This window comes from Priapulus caudatus, unplaced genomic scaffold (assembly GCF_000485595.1).
Source record: "Priapulus caudatus unplaced genomic scaffold, Priapulus_caudatus-5.0.1 Scaffold1099, whole genome shotgun sequence".
Classification (NCBI taxonomy): domain Eukaryota; kingdom Metazoa; phylum Priapulida; class Priapulimorpha; order Priapulimorphida; family Priapulidae; genus Priapulus; species Priapulus caudatus.
In genome coordinates this window covers 43284-62791 of record NW_014578160.1, presented here as the reverse complement: position 1 = coordinate 62791, position 19508 = coordinate 43284, and the positions used below count along the sequence as shown (strand labels likewise).

The following is a 19508-nucleotide window of genomic DNA, read 5'->3' as shown; positions in this document are numbered from 1 at the left end:
GAGAGAGAGCAGAATTCACTTTTTTTTTTTTTTATCTATTGTATTTTATAATATATATTATTATAATATATATAATATATATATATATTATATATTCTACACGCGCTCACACACACAATATATAGAGGGAGAGAGAGAGAAGAGATAGAGGAGAGAGAGAGAGAAGAAGAATTCATATTTTTTTTTATCTGTGTAATAATATATTAGTTACTATTCATACACGCCGCTACCACACTAATTATAGAAGAACAGAGAGAGAGAGAGAGGGAGAGAGGAGAGAGAGGAGAGGAGAAAGACGAGAGAGAGATTGGGAAGAGAGAGAGGAGTACGAGACGACGAGAAGAGGGAGAGGAGTGAAGATGAGAGAGAGAGAGTACGAGAGAAGAGTGCAATGGGAGAGAGATGACGAGATGAGGAGGAGAGGAGAGGAGTGATGAGAGAGATGTGCCCCTTTCCGAGCCCGTGCGTGTTGTGTGTGATAGAGGGGTGGCGCGTATTTGTGTTGTGTATGTAAAAACAAAGAGCAGAGAGAGAGGAGGGAGAGAGAAAGAGAGAGAGAGGATATGAGGAGAGAGAGATGAGAGAGAGAAAGAGAGAGAGAGAAGAGAGGATAAGGAGAGAGGATTCATTCGAGAGAGAGAAGAGAGAGAGATGAGGAGAGCGCGAGCGAGAGAGAGAGAGAGAGACGAGGAGAGAGAGAAGCTTGCGAGCGGAGAGAGAGAGAAGAGAGGAGCGGAGGACTCGAGAGGGGAGAGAGAGAGGAAAGCGCGAGCGATGAGATGCAGACGAGAGAAAGAGAGAGGAGGAAAGGAGGACAACGCGCGAGAGAAACAGAGCAGCGTGCAATGTGCCGCGGCGCGCGTGTGTGTGTGGTGCTGAGAGAGAGAGAGAGGAGAACGAAGAGCAGAGAGATGAGAGACGAGAGGAGAGAGAGAGCTTGTGCACCGATTGCGCTGATTTGCTGTGTGGTGTGTGTGTGTGTGTGTGTGTGTGCGGTGTCGTGCGTGCGTGGCGTGCTTACGTGCTTGCTGGCACTGCTACGTGCCGTGCGTAGTGTGCCGTGCGTGGTGAGAGGCGAGAGAAGGGTGGCTGTGCGTAGTTTGTGCTGTGTAGTGTTTGGTTTGTTTGAATCACAAGTACTTATCCATTACTACCCCCGCTAAACTACAGACAGTGCGACCACGTTGCATAGGGCTCATACTAGCTATTATTATAAAAAGCTTGCGTTGTGATAGCTGATAGGTAAGATGCAGTTATAAAATCGAGGTGGAAATTTCTGAAATCTTCACGATTGTATGAACAAACTCACGTCTATGACTAAGTATATGTGTTGCGTGCAAATCAATTCTGCCCAATCTACAATTGTAGTTACGACATCGCGATTCGCGCAGCATGCACGCAGATCGATTTGGGCGTTTTCTATCTCATTCTCATTGTACACACTCCTTTACAGCTGCGTTTATAAGCTATCTTGTTCTTACAGCTCGGGAGGGGGTGTTTACAATACATTAATCTAAAACAAGGATAATAGGGGGCCCTTCTGTTTTCTCGCTCCCTTCTCTTTTCCTTCTTTCTCTCCTTCCTCTCTCACACACACTCTCTTCTCTTCTCTCATCTCTCGCTCTCTCGTCTCTCTCTCTTCTTCTCTCTCATCTCTCTCTCTCTCTCTCTTTCTCTCTCTCTCTCTCTCCCTTTTTCTCCTCTCCTTCTCTTTTCTTTAAAAAAATGGTTTGTTTCGGACAGAGGCAAGGGGTGTTTAACACCCCAACACCCTCCCTGCGTTACGCCACTGAAAACAGAATATGATGTACTGCAAAATACGATATTTTAAAGCCAAAAATATTCAGAAACTGGTCGTGTTTGAAAAATATTTCTGAACCTCCAGCATATATATTCCCAAAATGAACCCAATTCTCCAGCAAAAATCTACTGACATCCAGCAAGCTGGGTTGACTTTACACCTTAGCAAGTCTATGCTTCGATGTGTTATTAAGTTATGGTCATTCAATCCATTGCCTGTACATCTGCGCGATTCCTCACCCCTGTCATTATATTAGTATTAGTATTATTAATTATATTATAGAAATGGAAAAATATGTGCAATGTACAACGGAATCTTCCTCATTCATTGAAACTCGTTGGTAAATTGGCAAATTGCAACTTTTTTCCACTGCGATCCGCAGTGGCACTCTATCGATTTTGATCCACTTCGCTCTCCGTCTTCGTCCTAATATTATGTGCTACGGTTCATTTACTGGGGGTTCGAGGTCGACAGTGGATCGTAGCCGGAACAAAGGGGCGTTAAATCTACGTAAAAATACTGAAATCGACTAAACTGTTATCAGGAAGCTCCGGCATTCGAAAATACTAGCATCGGCGGTGCGAAGGACAGAACTGATAAGCCAATCAGTTTACGTCGGCACTAAGCGTAACGACCAATCACAAAAACGCACTTGTGGCGCCGGTTTACGCGTACTGCTTGTTTGTTGTTCGTTGGTGGCGCGCCAAATGTCAATATTTCCTCTACATATTATATGATTAGTTCGTTAAATTACAAAAGAACGGTTCCGATTGCGCACTATCAGGTTAATTATTAGCATTTATTATGTTTGCTAGTTATAGGGTAAAAAATCATAAATTTAATAAACTTAATCAGTTTATTGGATTTTTAATGGATTAACAATTTTTTCCTTACATTAGGGCAGGCATTTGTCTGATTGATTAGCGTTACGTCTGTGGTTGATCTAGTGTTGGTAATCGGGTTGTATATTCGTTATAATCTATCATCGCGCTTAGACGCCAAGTAACCGATGATGCTTACAGATCGCGGTTTACCGTGTGTTGAAGTGCCTGGGTGTGCGTAACGTCGTGTGACATGTATGTGCCTGTCCTTAGCCACTGTTTTTACTCAATTTACTGGTTTGTTTTGCAACGGTTTAACTACACTGTGTGTATAATACTAATTAGTATTATTTGTATTAATAACATCATTTACATGTATGTTAAATGAAAGGATAGCTTGAATATATATATATATAGTAGCGACTGATATCTCTGATTCTCATAACTTTTCCAATTTTTGCTTGTCAAGTTTTACATTTTATTTCGTTTTTTTTCGCGACAGTTTTTTTTTTCTTGTGATTGAAATCGATTATGATTTTGATAACCGAGCGTTTGGTTCGAGCCCACTGTTCAACCGACTGATCGAGTATAATCGGATGATCCGTGACATCACTATAGACTAGTGTTGGACCAGTACTATGGCTGTGTATGTATCGCTGGTGAATTTATGCATTACACACTTTTAACGGTAGTTTCGATCATTTAAACCGTGTTTTTATCGTGATTCTGTCACGAGTTTGATGGATTAATTAATAATATAATACTTAACGCATTACGCTGAGAGGCGGGTCTATGTCCCCAGGGTACGTGCCGGCCGAACTGTACCTGTACGCATAGATCTAATAGTACCGTATATACATATGCTCTGCTGTACTAATAATATAGGCGCCGGACCATAACCTTGCCTACCCACTAAAACGAGTCTAGGTGAGTCGCGCTATCCTTAACCGCTTAAACCCTAACCCTTTAAACCTAACCATGGATCAGATAGTTACCAATGGTACGTTCCGGATATAACCGGAACTGTACCAGGGTACCGTTCCGGCGCAGTACCGCTGGGGGACATAGACCCCTGATGAGCGACTAGTTACTATACTAGTAATCAAATCCCAATCTTTGTCAGATAATCTGTGTCTATAAATTAATATTTGTTAGCTCTTAGCTGGTTTGAGCACTAATACTTGTATTATAATGTTCCATTTAAGGATGGCCCAAAATCTCCAGTAATGCGCTTAGCTACGTCAGGTGATGGGAGAGGCAGGTGTGCGAGTTTACATAGCAGACCAGCTGATGTGTGGGTGGATTGGTATAAGTACTCGACAACCACGGCAAAGTACACCGTGGAGCTAAAAACGGGCAAAACCATTATCGCGACCAGGCAGACAAGTCACCGAAAGCCGGTACTTCTAACTAAGAAATAATCAGGTCCATTCACAGTTTTATTTCTCACGTGCACAGCTGCAGCATTTTATAACCTCCCAAAAGTGTTACAAATTCATAAAGAATTTTGTTTCAAGGTTCAGCCAGAAAGTATGATAGACGGCTATATCTTTTATTTGCATTTCTCAAGCAGACAGTGATCGCATTTACCCTTCTCCGCAATGCACCAGGGACTTGTGTGCTTGTGGTCATGTTTATGATTTTTGAAATGGATCAGCAGGGTTTCTTCTGAGGGGAAAATTAGACAAAGGAGGTAAATGGCCAGTTTTGGCGGAAAAAACGCGCATTGATGGATTCAAATACCGGATGTATTGATATACTTATAGGTAATATAAATTACGGAGATTACATTATCAGTAATAACAGGAACATTTTCCCACACGGCGACTGTTAAAGAGACGTAGCCTTAGGGTTTACTTGCTACAACTTGTACTTACTGTATAACAAATTCTTCTGATACCCCACTTATTTGTTACCAGTGCCTAATATTAATTGTTTAATTATTACACATCAACGGCTATTTCCACGAAATTTGATACTGCGCCATGACACCCGCGACCGTGCTGCCAACCCAGAAAAAAGTTGCGTATTTGTACAATTTATTTTGCACCGTTACCAGACCGAGGGCTAATTCCCGAAAAGTGCATTTATATTTTATACCTAAAGCTATTTAAATGCGCAGAACGGTATTCTTTTAGCGGGCAAGTGTTATCCATATTATAACTGAAACTATATGTCGTTTATGAGATGATATTACAATCCTTTTGCTTTTAAATGAATAAATAAGAAACACCCTCGGTCTGTAGCCCTTGGCTGGAAAGTGGTTTTGCGCAACTTATCAGATCGTGCGCTTTGAGTGGCGCCACCGTCGTTGTAATCACACGGTAGTCGTTAGTTTTAAAACATTTAAAAAAAATATTTCTAATGGTGATTGAACCATGAAACTTTTTATGTATCGTAATTATAACCTAAATTAGCTGAAAATAACCCTAGAACCTAGAGTAAACTCTCCCTTTAAATTTGACAACGGCGGTGCGCCACTGTGCCTCTTGTGTATTTAAGAAACCCTGACCAGGGTTAAAACTGAGCTCTGGTTTGTCCATGTATGACACATCCTGAATTGAAATGTGCTTTAAATCAGTTCCATGTGGTATTTAGTTGCATAAAAAAACAGCAGCAGCAAATTCTAAGTGAAATCTGAAATAGCTAGTTGTAAAGTCATTTACATTTTTAGTTATTTAAATTTAAGGTAAGATTATTTCAGCTATTTCTGTTTGTTTTTAGTTTGTGTGTAATTTGGACGTGTTAGTGGTTTGTGCCAATTTAATAAATACCAAATCAGATTTAGCAGGGGAAAATCTGCATGCATATAACACATCCAAGGCTACACAGTCACACCAACTCTTTGGTATTATCAAGAGTATTATTAGCTCAACATTGGGTACAGTTACATTAATGTTGCCAGTATATAAAAAAGTTAATAAAAAAACTTCTGCTGTATTGATACCAGCTGCCGGTCTTGTTACAAACAAAAAATGATCTGTAAGTGTTGGTATTGCCGCCTATAGCATTCTAATTTCTGTGTCTCATTTCGCAGCGTTGCCCTGTTATGCTCCCCAGGCGGAGTTATGTGATCCTACATTTGAATGTGATATAACAGGATCTGACGAGAGAGCGTACCAGCTGTGCACTCGGTTCATTTTAAATTTCAGTTGCTACCATTAGTTCTGCCCCTGCTCACTGTGTACCAGCTACTAGTAGAGTGAGAATGCGTAAGAACTGGTTTCACTATCTCAAATACGATCAGACTTATGCATCTAACAATGACGGAACTATGAAGGATGGTAAATGGCATTAGTATTTGACTGTCCATATGAAATGTTAGCATTTCCATCTCAATTGATCCTATTGAAAAGAAAAAGAAAACCTGTTGTACTTGGGCAAATTCTTGATGATTTTGATGTGTTCTCTGTTACATATCCACATTAGTTTGCTCTCACTGTCACTATTTAACCTCTTTTCTCATTTTTTGTAAGCATTGTTGGTTATTCCCTACAGTTTGCACTATGAAAAATTGTATGCAAGGAGTAAGTGATTTCAGGGCATAGACATTGTAATTACATTATGCAATCTCGCACTGTGCCCGGTGTTTGAATTCGTAGGTCATACTGGATCAGCCGATCAGCTGTTTGGTTCCCGCTGGTGTGGTTGGTTTGGTTTATGCTGCCACGAGTGAGCTGATTTCCAAATTGTTTGACTTGCCTAATCCAGACTTGTACTCTAGACAGTAGTGTATGTTTACAGTTGCAAACGCCAGGGACGTTCGTACACACAATTTGGTTTGACATATCGTAATCATAAGAAACCTTGTTTAAATGCTGAGCTCTTTTGATAGATGTGCAGAGTTTGGTTGATTTGTGTGTGTGTGTGCGTGCGTGCGTGCGTGCGTGCGTGCGTGTGTGTGCGTACATGCGTGCATGTGTGTGTGACTGTGTGTACTTATTCAGTAATTAGCATGCAGAATTCTTAAATTGTCAGGTGATACGAAAGCTCGATTTATCTATTCAACAGCCCTCCAGGTCCCAATCTAAATCACCAGCAAGATCGCGATCACGATCTCGGAGCAGAGGTCGCGGGAAGTCTCCACCACGCACAGCAAAGACAAAGAGTGCTACAACATCGCCGGCTAGAAGGTAGTGTTGGAAAGAACAGTTAGTTAGTGCCTACGTTGGTAGTGTTTTGTTAATCTATTCATACATTCGTTAATCTGGGATTGTACACAACTTAGATGGTTCTACATGGACAGGAATGTTTTCAGAGGGTTGTTAAACAAGGTTTTTGTCACAAGCCTATAGGAAATGTAGGAATAGCAATGTATGTCTATACTCCTGTCCTTTTTCACCAGTCTAAAATAGTAAAGAATTAAATATTAAGACTCATTTAATGCTATATATAACTCTACAAACAGCTGTAGCTGTTTTCAACTTGAGTAAAAACTTAACTAAGTGTTGGGAATTAGACTATGAGACTTAATAACTTGAAGTAAACTTACTTATATTTTAGTAAACGTCTTTCTGGAGCTCAGTGAGTGAGTCTGTCACAGGTGTGACGTGTCTGTACTGGTATCATGACTAGGCCATAATAAAAATGTTGTTTGTTTGCCCTCACTCGACCGACCCGCCAAAAAGGGGCCGACTCAAAAAATGTTATTGACCTTTCCTATTTTTTTTTACAATTTGTATCACTGTACATTATATAAATCTGTGGGCAATACATTTATATCAAGAGCGTATAAAGAAGGAGAGCGTACAACGGTGAAATGGTGGAACCATGTTGCAGTATTAGTCAAATTAAGAAACTGCCCATATTATTTTGACGATTCTTTGCGGTATTATTGATCAGCTGTCCTACCTTGTTAATATAAAACAAACCGCTTGTCCCTACGATGCTCCTATGCTGAGATAATGAGCGGTGAAAATCTGGTATTTTCGCCGAAAACCGACTCGAGATCAGTGTTTACTGTGACTGTCTCTCGCTTTGTGGCCAGTGTATTGCTTCCGGTCGCCGCTGTGTAGCGCCATGGTAGCACTGACTCACGTCAGTACTACAGAGATTACTATACATCCAGCGTGAGGTGGGCACAGGTGGGGGTCGTCACTATGGCAATCAATAACAGACGTCATTCATTCCATTTGTCAATCATTGGCGGAAACACGCGAGGTTTCCCGGAGTTATCTCAAAGCGAGAGACAGTCGCAGTAAACACTGATCTCGAGTCGGTTTTCGACGAAAATACCAGATTTTCACCGCTTATTATCTCAGCGTAGGGGCATCGTAGGGACATTCGGTTTGTTTTATATTAAAACAAGGTAGGACAGCTGATCAATAATACTGCAAAGAATCGTCAAAATAAAACCGGGAAAGTTTATTCATTTGACTAATACTGCAACATGGTTTCAGCATTTCACCGTTATACGCTCTCTTTCTTTATACGCTCTTGATTATATGTACCAAGCAAAACAAACATTCAACATAAAAGGTATCTGCGCACAAGCACACCCGAGCATGTAGACACCATGCTGAATTTGTAAAAAGACCCCAAAAAAATTCAAACTAAAAAAAAGCCTACCTACCTACCCGAACTGTTCAGCCTGGGTCGGGTGAGGGCAAATAAAAAAAAATTTTAATTGTGGCCCTAGCTATTCTACCAAGCTTGCATGTGCGTAATCACACCTCAGGTCTCGGTCCACATCGCGATCACGCACCACCACGATTCCGATGACGTCAACGCCGGCAAAGAAAACCACACTGAGCGAGACAAAGACGTACAAGATCGATAAGGAGGTGAAGGATGAAGTGAGGTCACTCGGGCCGGATACTCCCACGCGGACTTCGGCTCGCCTGGCTGCCATGGCCAGCACCAACAAGGTAATCACGGCGAACGCACGGGCGGATTTTGCTGATCCTGGCCGCTAGCACGTCAGTTTGCTTGCACATGTTGCTCTGTGTCGTATCAAGGGGGGCAGGAATCACAAGCTACTGACAGTTTCTGATGCTTCATCAGGGTCTCCAACCGTTCCTCATTCTGTGGAATCTTTACGATTTCTAGGTTTAATTTGCACTGATTGTTCTCATTGTTCGCTTGGACACATTGTTTTTTTTCAGGCATTTTGTATCTGGCATGTCTACGGTAAATGGAATAGCCTAGTCAGACAGGCGCTGTCTGCAAGGTGTCGCGTAGTTTGTCTGCTAATCAGGCAAGGGTTGTAGGGTTGAGATAGTGTTATCAGACATGAGAATATGGTCCACAGTATGCCTCAGATTGCAGGAAAATGGCTTAAATATTTCAAAATTTTCTGGGGGGCATGCCCCCAGACCCCCCTAGCACTGCCATGTCTACGGCACGCAGGCCTGCCTGCGGCAGCCAAGGTACATTTCGCCCCCCCCCATCAATTTCTGAATACGCCACTAGTTACTGATCACCGTGTGAACATTCCGCATTTGGAGCTTACATGGTTTAAGACCCTGCTTCATTGCCCTCTTAGGTTCAAGTCGGTTCGAGATGAAGAGCAAGTTATGTAGCTTTTGTCAGTACCAATGGACTTTCATTTTTTTTTCTTCCTTACTAATATTAATTTATTTATGTTATGATGTTTCGGGGAGCAGCAGCAGCCAGAGTCGATGACGGCAGATATCAAGCAAATGCCTCGCAGCGAGAAGGTGAGGAAGACGATGCAGAAGGAGTTTGGTGGTGCTTTCGGAGCATTGACAACGATGCTGATGCTGCCAGCCACCGTGATCCTTCTCTATTTCACCTGTACAAAGGTATCTATCGCTACAAACACCTGCACTCGGTGCATTTCAATGCAAATGAAGTTGACATCGTTAACGCTGCAAAAACTTGAAAAGGTAAACCCTTTTTTTGTATTTGTAGTAGCATGTGGGCTTCGCAGCTGATGCAAACATGTTTCATCTGTGATTTGATTTTGTGAAATAACTTTGGGAATAACGAAAATCACTAAATTGTATATAACACAAGAATATCACATGCTTTGTGATTATTTGCTTCCAGTTTGTTTGCTTTAGGTTGTAGATGAATGAATCAGTGGTCTTCATAAAGTGGATAATTTTATTCTATATAGAAATGTTACATTTTAATTATATATATTTTTAAATTAAGTTTGTTGTAATAATTGTAATGCTTCTTTGTGCAGGGAAAGTGCGTATTCTTCAAGAGACCTGAGCTACCTCTGCAGCTCCATGCATATTTCAACTGGCAGGCAACTGCAGCATACATGGGCTGGTTCGTTGCACAGGTGCTGTTGGCATTGTTACCTATTGGGCGCATCGTACAGGGACAGCCTTTGCGTTCGGGCAATCGTCTCAGCTACCGTCTCAATGGTAATTGCATGTGATGTGTGTGTGCGTGCATGCATGTGTGTGTATGTGCGCGTGCATACGTGAGTGTTAAAAGTGCAATGCATATAAACTCTTTCTTTAAAGTTGCTGGATCCACAGAAGAATTTGCACGTAGGTAAAAAAAATTCCGGTCGTATCACAACAACCATGATCTATGGATTCCGCTTTCCATCAAGGCACGAGGTGTCATTGCTGCACGTATGTCCTCAAGTATATAATCTAAAGTTTGAGTGCTGACTCATTGGTAAAGGGGGAAAATGAAGAGCATTCTGGTGTCGGAACCACTCAGAATTACTTACGCTTGCCGGACCAACTATTCGAATGTGAATCTGACGGAATATCAACTCCTCAACCTTGTTGCTAAGTACTTGATACGTACATTTGGAGGTCTAACATCTAACGCACGTGTCACTTTGCAGGTGGTCTTGCGTTTGTGGTCAGCTTGGCCAGTCTCGTTGTGGCACAGATGTACCTTAAGTATCCGATCGCTGCCTTCGTCTACCGCAACTACATGCAGCTGGCTTGTACTGCGATGGTCTTCTCCACTCTGATGTCTGTCATCCTGTACCTGAAAGCTCGCCGTGCCGCCAACAATGCCCTGAACCCATACGGAAATTCTGGTAGGTGAAGGGGGGGTGCTACACGGCATGCCGGAAGAGAAACCAGTAGAGGTTTGGGGGTGTTCGGTTAGAATTCTAATTTATTTGGAGATTTCTGGAAAATTGAGTGACTGCTGTTACTGACAAAATGTCGTCCAACTCCTAGAACTGACCAGATTTTGTACGCCCACATTGTAGGTGCACTTAGTTATGTGGCGATAACTTAACAAAAACTGGCTTTGGCAAAAGTGCGATCATTTATAGCAACATGTGGGATCGGGTAGGAGGGAAGGGGGTGGTTGTTGTTGCCGTTTACCTACCAACAAAAACAGACCTATTCTTATCAAGTATACAGAAGGGCAAGTACATTAACCATGGTTCGCACAGTCCTTGAAAAGTCCTTGAATTTGAGGGGAGTCCTTGAAAAGTACCTGAATTTAGTAAATGTTGATTTTGTGCTTGAAAAGTCCTTGAATTTTTAGAAAGAATCCTTGCCTGTAATAAAAAGACATTTTGTACCATAAATAATGTGCAAACCTCAATAAAAATTGTGTTAAATGAGCTTAAAAAGCTATAGACACGATAGACAGTAGTTAAATGATGATCACAAATTACAGTAAGTCAGTAAAATCAGTCAGTAAATCAAGGTATGTTGTAGAAGTGACAGTGTTTAGAAGGGTTTATTAATGTGATCCAGGTAAGTTAGAGGTGACAGTGATTAAGAATGGGGTTATTATTAAATTAATCCAGGTATGTTTTGTTGTGTGTATGAATTCCGATAAAATGTCCTTGAGAAAATTTTCAGTCCTGTATGAACCATGTTAACTGAGGCTGTTGAAGGGTATTGATGTTATTGAGTTGAGGCTCTGAAAGAACACTGGTCCAAGTTTGTCCACATGCTAATCCAGGGATGGGTGCACATTTCAGGCAGCCATATTTACGATTTCTTCCTCGGTCACGAGCTGAACCCTCGCATCCGCAGCTTTGATCTGAAGTTTTTTTGTGAGCTGAGACCTGGACTCATTGGATGGGTGAGTTTAACTAGGTCTTGTTGAAGCCAAGATTATACATGCACACACACACACACACACACACACACACACACACGTGCACGCACACACACGCACACGTTTAGGAAGAAGGTACTGTAAGTTGTCTAAGATCTGAGCTGAATGTTCAGAAATGACAAAAAATGTCACGTCAGTCACCGTGGAATTGCCCTTAAACGTAGACAAAAGTAACATGTAATTAATGAAAGTATTGATCTATATATGTAATTCCTAATCGTTCTCGATCACGTTTATGTTAAGGTTGTCATAAACATGTGCATGGTCGCAAAGGATTGTCAGGACAATGGCAGTCCATCTTATCCTCTACTGTTGGTCGTCGGCTGCCAGTTTCTTTACGTATTTGATGCTCTATTCCATGAGGTAAGTACAGGAGCGTACCGACAGTGCCATGAGTATCTCATTGTGCAGACTTGGTTTCAGTCTTCTTTTACAAAGGCTTTCAAGTTTCTATCTGCGATATGTGATTTTACAGCAGTTGTCACACGACTTCTGTGGCTACCGATCTCCGTATACCGATGTGTGTATAGCCACCGGGCACCCTTATTTTTTGCATTTTCAATTCCTTGCCTAGTATTGTGCTGATCTGGGAGAATTAGATCTTATTCTAGAGAAATTTAGCAACTTAAGATAGCTTGCATTGTGTGTAGACTCAATAACGTGTTGAACCAGCGATGATAGCAGTGCATGTAGACTCGTGTACGTGTTTAAGCTGTGACGATTGTATTGTGTATAGTTGCAAGCCCTTGTTCAAATTGCACTGTGTGTGGAGTTGGCTACATATAATCGGGAGTAGTAATTAGGGAGGTAGTGTGAACATCAATAAACAAGGAAATTCGTCCATTTACTAGCCTTATAATACCTACGATTATACTACGTCGAACTCATCCAACTGAGCTCAAATCGGACACAGTACATTCGACATCATACGTAACGAAATCGTTCCTTCGTAGACACCCGCAATCGTAGATACAGGCCTAAAACGTACGACACGATTCTGCCATTCTCTGCCATTATCCAACGCCCTTGCGCGCCTATAATTCAGACAAAAGGGCAGAACCTGGCGGCGGCAGTCGCTGTACGTTTTTGCTCTCTCGATAGCTGATGTCGGCGGTTGTGGCTGCAGGGAGATTTGGGATCGACGCAACCCTCGACGCAGCTAAGTTCATTTATGGTTGGCATGCGTGGTGAAGGCGCATGCCAGCTAGTGACAGAAGGTGCCTGGGTAGTTGCTGTACTGGGTCACAAGGTTATTCGCCGAGGTGTTGATGGCCTATATCCCAGCGAGCCACATGCTCGCTCAGTGTAGCAAATAGCGCTAGTAGCTGCTTTTGTGTTGAATTATAGACGCGCAATGGGTTGGATTGATGGCAGAGAATGGAGAATCGTGTCGAGTTTTAGGGCTGTATCTACAGGATTGCGGGTGTCTACGAGGAAATGATTTCGTACGATGATGCGCGAAGCTACTGTGTACTGATTTTGAGCCAATGGATGTAGTTACGTGTAGTAAAATCGTTAGTATTATAAGCTGAGTAAATGACGAATTTCCCTTGTTATTTGTATGTCACACTTCCTCCCTATTATCTACTCCTGATTATGCCTATATAGGCATTATGTACTGGTCACAGTGTCACAGCGCAGTGCTAATGATTGGCGTATCGTGTAGTGTAGATGAATGCTAAAACTTAGTGATGGTTGCCTTGCAGGATCGTGGCTCACGACCTTTGACATCACACAGGGAGGGATTCGGTTGGATGCTGGCATTAGGTGACCTGGTCTTGCCATTTGTCTACTCCCTTGCAGGCACGCTATCTGCTCGATCACAGGAAGCTCTGTGGACGTGCACAACTACGCTCTAGTGGCTATTCTCCTGCTGACAGTAAGTCCACGTGACATGCTGAGCACCACGAATCCAGCTTGCAGCATCGTTATCGACTGCGTTTTCCTTGTGCACCTGCTGCCAATTTTCACTGTGTTGATAAGAAACATGTTTACGTAAATATAAATGTAGAATACACGGTCGTGAATTGCTGGATGTGTATGTGTAGTAAGCATGTGAATCAATAAATAGTTGATGTGGTCGGGTGCTCTGACTAGCGGTGTTACATTTCCGTTCCGTATGTTTTTGCAAATCCAGTGATTGGATTCTGGATTTTCCGGACTGGCAAACAAGGAGAAGGACACCTTCCGGTTAGAATCCTCACCATCAGTTTTTCGTAAGTTTTTTTCCATTAGAGTCATGTAGTTTCTCCTGTACTAACGTGTGTAATTGTTTTATTTTGTACGCATATATGTTCCTATAACACGTTTGTCTGACCCTTATTTGTTTCTGTGATTACTAGTAACTTCAAGATCATATAAAACTGGTTGGGAAGCTTGACAGGTTGGTAGCCTACTCATAGATACCTGGATAAAACTAAATGGCACTGTGGTGCCATCTACAAGGCTACAGGTGGAATTTTTGCAGATGTGTGTTTATACGTATTTGTCGACCTTTCAACAGATCTGAAAGCTCGCACAACACCGTCTGGCAAGCGACTCCTCATCTCTGGTTGGTGGGGATTCGTGAGGAAGCTAACTACCTGGGAGATCTGCTGATGCTGTCGCCGGTCGCTGCCCTGTGGTGAGTACTACTCAACCATCCTGCTTTTCTGTCAGCATTGTGCCTGTACAGCTTGCCAAAAAATCTTCAGCTAACTCGTACATAAAAAGGATCCTCGTGGAAATCGCTTCTCCATTTAGAAAATGATGGAATACAAATATTTTACAGCATCGTCGTTGTAACATTGTCTCAAAGTCTGACGTGGGTGCTACCAGATACAGTAATCCGCTGTGCACTTACGCACGTCTCAACAGTTTCCATGCTCCACGAGTTGCCACTGTGAGTCGTCGCACCGATGGCGATTTCCTAACGAAGCGTTTTTCCTTTGGAACACAGGATTCAGCACCCTGCCGCCGTGGTTCTACCCGATCTACTATTGCGTGCTGCTCGTACACCGCGCAATCCGGGACGAGCACGCGTGCCGACAGAAGTACGGTGACGCGGGACCGCTACTGCGAGAAGGTCAAGTACCCGAATTGTACCGTACGTGTTTGAGACTGCTGCATCCGGCACGTCTGAAGTGCCCGCTGCTTGAGTGCCAAATCACTGTCGCAGGACGGCTAAAGCCGACTTTGTGTGGGAGAACTAGTGCACCCGACACGCTTCCAACGCGGCGCTTCGGTTTTATTAGTTATGAAGCACGTTTTAACGAGTTTAGATAGTTCCGACTTTCACGTGGCCGCAATCGCTGTTTGCACACGTCTGTTCGATTATCGAGAGCCACCGGGACCTTACAACCGTTATGTATTTACAACTGCGTGAGGTAACTGCTGTCCAAATACCTTAGCGAGCAGACCTGTGACTAGCTATTGTTTATATGTTCGTACCAAAGATGGCACGACCTTGTTACAGCCAAATACGACAAAAGTGAAACAAACAAACAATATTACCCTCCTAATTCGTCAATTGTTCAACGAGTACTGATTGCGAGAAGAACCGAGGAAGAAGAAAACGAAAATTACACTAAAGTATTTATATCCAGCACTACTTTTTTGCAAGTAAGCCCCCAGTTTTTAAAAACTGTTTTCGTAAATTCGTGTTTATTGTGTAATAAATGACATTAAAAGATGCGTTTTGTACTCGATGTTTAAACACGTACTAACTCATTAGCGATTATATGCATACATTATTTTGAAGTATTTTCGTCGACGTGTCTGACGTATTTTTTTACAAGCAGATGTCGCTACGAACCCGATTGTATGAGTGTGGCTAGGAGACCGCGTGTTTTGTCATGTTTTTAACTGAGGTCTGTCACCATGTGAATCGTGGAAATGTACGATATTAGTAGAGATTAGCCTTATAGCTATGATGCCGATTATCACACCAGCAGTATGAAGAGTGTTGGTCTTGACCTGCGTAGAGTATGTATCTGGCGCGGTCGAGAGCGGTCACAAGTATTGGTCCATTCCCTTAAGTTGCTAGTAGATTGGGTTATTTGAACCACGTGATTCTGTCAGTTTGCAGAGGTGCCAATGGCTTGCGACGTGTGTGAATGATGTTCCATTACCCTTTCGACCGCCATTCGCCACCAAGCAATCGGTGTCAACTCCTTAATCAATGACACAAAATGCCTATAGATGAGTGACTCGATGGCATATTCTATATCCATGGTTTGCATAGACGCTTCCCCATCTTCTTGTGGTCTGCAGTTGTCACTACCTCTCAAGGCCGTATCATAAAGTAATTAGACATTTTGATTATTCTATTTTAGTTTTTTCTAAAAAAGTCATGCCACTGGCGCTTTAATGGTTTATGATCGTAAATTTAAGTGAGTTTAAATAGCTTCGCTACAAAAATAGTTAATTTGTAGGATTGAACGTGTAAATCACGCGAATTAGAATAGTTTTGGCGTTTACTCAATATAGTGTCTCATTTTCTAGCCGATTGCATCTTAATTTTAGAGGCTATAATCGTTTAAAATTTATTTTCGACTGTTCATATTCATTGCTCCATTTGTCAGCACGTCACCAGGTGTAGTGTGACTTGTGCAGAATTATTAAGCATTAGCTAATATAGCCAGCCAAGATAGGACCGTGTAGATAATAAAAATACCGTGTAAAACGCCAACATTAAACCACAAGTCCGTCGTTACTCTACTTGTTTTTTCCAGTATATTTATTAGTCTAAATATATAGTGTGAGTGCGTTTCCTTACACTGCCGTGTCATCTGTAGTTTAATGGCGTCTGTATTGAGTTAGTCTAAGGAAGGTGGTATGAATTGTGGACATCAATTCGCACCGGGTCAGGGCCCTGTTTGTTATTTTCCTTGAGTGTCATTGAGTCAGTGTTTTAGCTATCTACGGGCTTTCGTTGCATATTGTTATTTATAGTTCATGTTTAATCTCCTACTGATCTATGTTCTAATTTTAGTAGTTAAATTCCTGTTAAATTTATAGAGGTAAGAGGTCGCAGCATGTTTATTCGTAAAAAACAGGAATGCTGGTTAGAGCAGGTTGAAAACGCCGTACACTCGTAGTGTTCTTCTTGAGCGGTGTTGGTGTTGAGTACCCTATAAAATACCTATATATCTATACCTTATTATTTTAGCCTAGTATTATGCTTCTGAGTGCAACTATTTTTTGTGGCGCATTGTAAATCTTGATCAGCACATTTTTGCTACTATATGTATTTAGCCACGATTAGTTTTAGCCATTTTTATCATCACAGTCGTCATGACGCTTAATGGAACCAGTGTTTGTCACGTCATTGTCGGTCGTTTCATCGCTTTTCTTCGTTAGTGAGTTAGAGGCCACCAATAAATTCGCAAAAGAGCCAGGGTGTTCACCTGCGTTTTACGTAGTCAATAACAGGGTTCTAGCGGTGCCCGAAATTTTGGATTAATTAAAATGATTATTTTCCAAGTCTGAAATGTCCTGGAAATAGGGTGTAACCCTGAAGGGACTCAAAAGATTGGGTTGTCATTGCGTGTTGACGTCATACAACGTCCTTGAAATTAGAGAGTATTTAATATTTTCCTGAGCCCGCCATAATATTCGGTTTCATGAAGATTTGTTCAGCCAAACGCTGGTTTGGGTAGATACGAGGCACAAAATATAGTATTCCGTCTAAAATTGTTATTCTTGGTCTGGCGTGTTTAAGTCCTGGAACTCCCTCAAGAATTTATCCGAAAATGGTTTGCTTTAGGTGTGCCGAACTGTAAGTAAGGGGTATGTGAGACTGTAGATTTCTCGCTATTATTTCTGTCAGACCGTAGTCATGTTTATATTATGTGTTGCGGGATGTGCGAATAACTGTTTCTGTTTAAAATGTTGCGGCTGTTTGCGTTAGCGCTACTGTTTACCAGTTCAACCCTTTCATGAGTTTAGATCATCTGTTCCTGTAATATGTTTGTGCTCGCGCTTGATATAACGCACGAAGTGTTGAACTAAGTGTATGTTCTGTAACGCAAAGATAGAATGTCAACTCTTTTAGATGCAGGCCCCCGCGGGGCGCCGCGCCGCCCCCCCATTGCTATTGAATGTAGCTTAAATATTACAGTCTTTCGAGTATCGTGCGTATGCAGGAGACTATTTTTAGTGTAATTATCCGTACACACTGTATCAGTCCAGTGTTCAGCGAATAGTATTTTTTCATATACGGAAGATATCACTAGATTTATAGAGCGACAGCAGCATTGTAATTTTCTGTAATGGATTCCAGTAGAGGCACAATAAAATGAATATTTAAACACGTCTGGTTCTCTCTAGTTTCTTTGACGTATCGTGAAATCCCAATATTGTCCTTTCTATAGATTTTTATATGTCGCAAAATAGTGTTTCCTTTAGTGAGTTGAAGTTGATTAAACCTAGCGTAACAGATAAGGGCATAGCCGCCCTATTTCGGAGGAAACTCGCATGAAACCCTATACTAGACGCCACTAGTAGTCTGCACACGACGCTCGTTGCGCGATTTACTACTCTGTGAATGAACAGATTGCGATCTTGAGTCTCCGTATATGCAGACTACATCAAGCATGTCTTCATTCGGCACATTTGTGGACGAAGTTGGCGATGTGCGCCGTTATTAACGAAATCTTGAAATCGTCAAGATTTTGGCAGTGTTTATTCGCCCGTGGCTGCACTGGTAATGGCTTACTTTCATAAGCTGAACTATAATGCTCTTTAACATCATGAAATTGGGCTGTATCGGGCCCTATTTTCTCTTCCTGATTTTACACCCTTGTGCTAGAGAATTTTTTTGCCTATCGCATACGGTCAGCGCGCACGCATGATAACACCAGGGCCACGCGCGCTCGCAACATCTACTTGATTCGTCGTCGGTGACAAGGCAGCCAGATCGAACTTCGTTCCCTTCTCAAACACCGATGAATCCGCCTCGCTCCCTGTCGCGCCCAGTCCTCGCCTGGTGCACAGCCACTAAAACAACTCGTCAACACCACGAGGGTGAGCCGATATTAGCAAATAACTCAGAATGCTATTGGGATATCATTAATATTATCCATTATTCCAGTTCATTTTATTAAATAATATTTAAAGTCAATTAAATTAAATGATTTATAGTGCAAAAAATAGCAAGCAGCAGATAGTGTTTTGTCATTAGTATAATCCTGCGAGCTTTAAGCGTTGGAACTTTATTATTCTTATATAACTGAAACGAGTTGGTGAAAGAAGAGTTGGTGTACGTGTAAGCAGAATAATCATGGCAGCAAGAAGCACTAGTGTAACCGCGGAATATACAAGGCAAGCGCACATAATCTTTACTAGAAACGTATGTGCTTTTGATGTATGTGTTCTGTGTAGGTTTCTGCTAAATATTGCGATGTTCTGAAAACTGACGTCTGTCGCCGTTGTTTCTCGTAACAGCTGTATCACTGAACGTATCCACTTTCTGGCTGTTCATGATAGATGGCGTCATATCATCCGCAGCGTCATGCACACGAAGCACCAGATGTCCCTCAACCCGTCACCCCATCCTGATGCTAGCCTATATCAGTCTTAAGCGGATAGCAGCCATCGTGCCAAGTTTTCAGATAATTACGTGTTGTAAATAACATTGCCATTTGACGGGCTCTGAACATCGTGTTGTGTCGTAGTTTTTCTGTTGTTGTTTACTGCTTGCTGTTAATGTTATTGTTGTTGTTGTTGTTGTTTTGCCCTCTTCTGTTATCCTCACTTTTATTCTTTTATATTTTACTGCACCCTACGGTTTCACGTTGTTTGCATTTTGAATTTGCTCACTTATCGTGGCCTCATCGTCGCGCGTGTCTCACGAGTTGGATCAGATGGTTGTCCTGGCTATT

General features: G+C 42.0%; 1 protein-coding gene across 1 annotated transcript in view; it reads left to right on the top strand.

Annotated features, from left to right (window-relative positions):
* The window catches only part of LOC106815364 (delta(14)-sterol reductase-like), a 48883-nt gene that overhangs the window by 14811 nt on the left and 14564 nt on the right, over window positions 1-19508 (top strand). Inside the window, exons 3-9 of the mRNA XM_014819816.1 lie at window positions 6634-6755; window positions 8300-8489; window positions 9228-9386; window positions 9776-9962; window positions 10400-10600; window positions 11507-11610; window positions 11890-12009. Coding sequence (XP_014675302.1) covers window positions 6634-6755; window positions 8300-8489; window positions 9228-9386; window positions 9776-9962; window positions 10400-10600; window positions 11507-11610; window positions 11890-12009 — 1083 coding nt within the window. The remainder of the gene's footprint in view (window positions 1-6633; window positions 6756-8299; window positions 8490-9227; window positions 9387-9775; window positions 9963-10399; window positions 10601-11506; window positions 11611-11889; window positions 12010-19508) is intronic.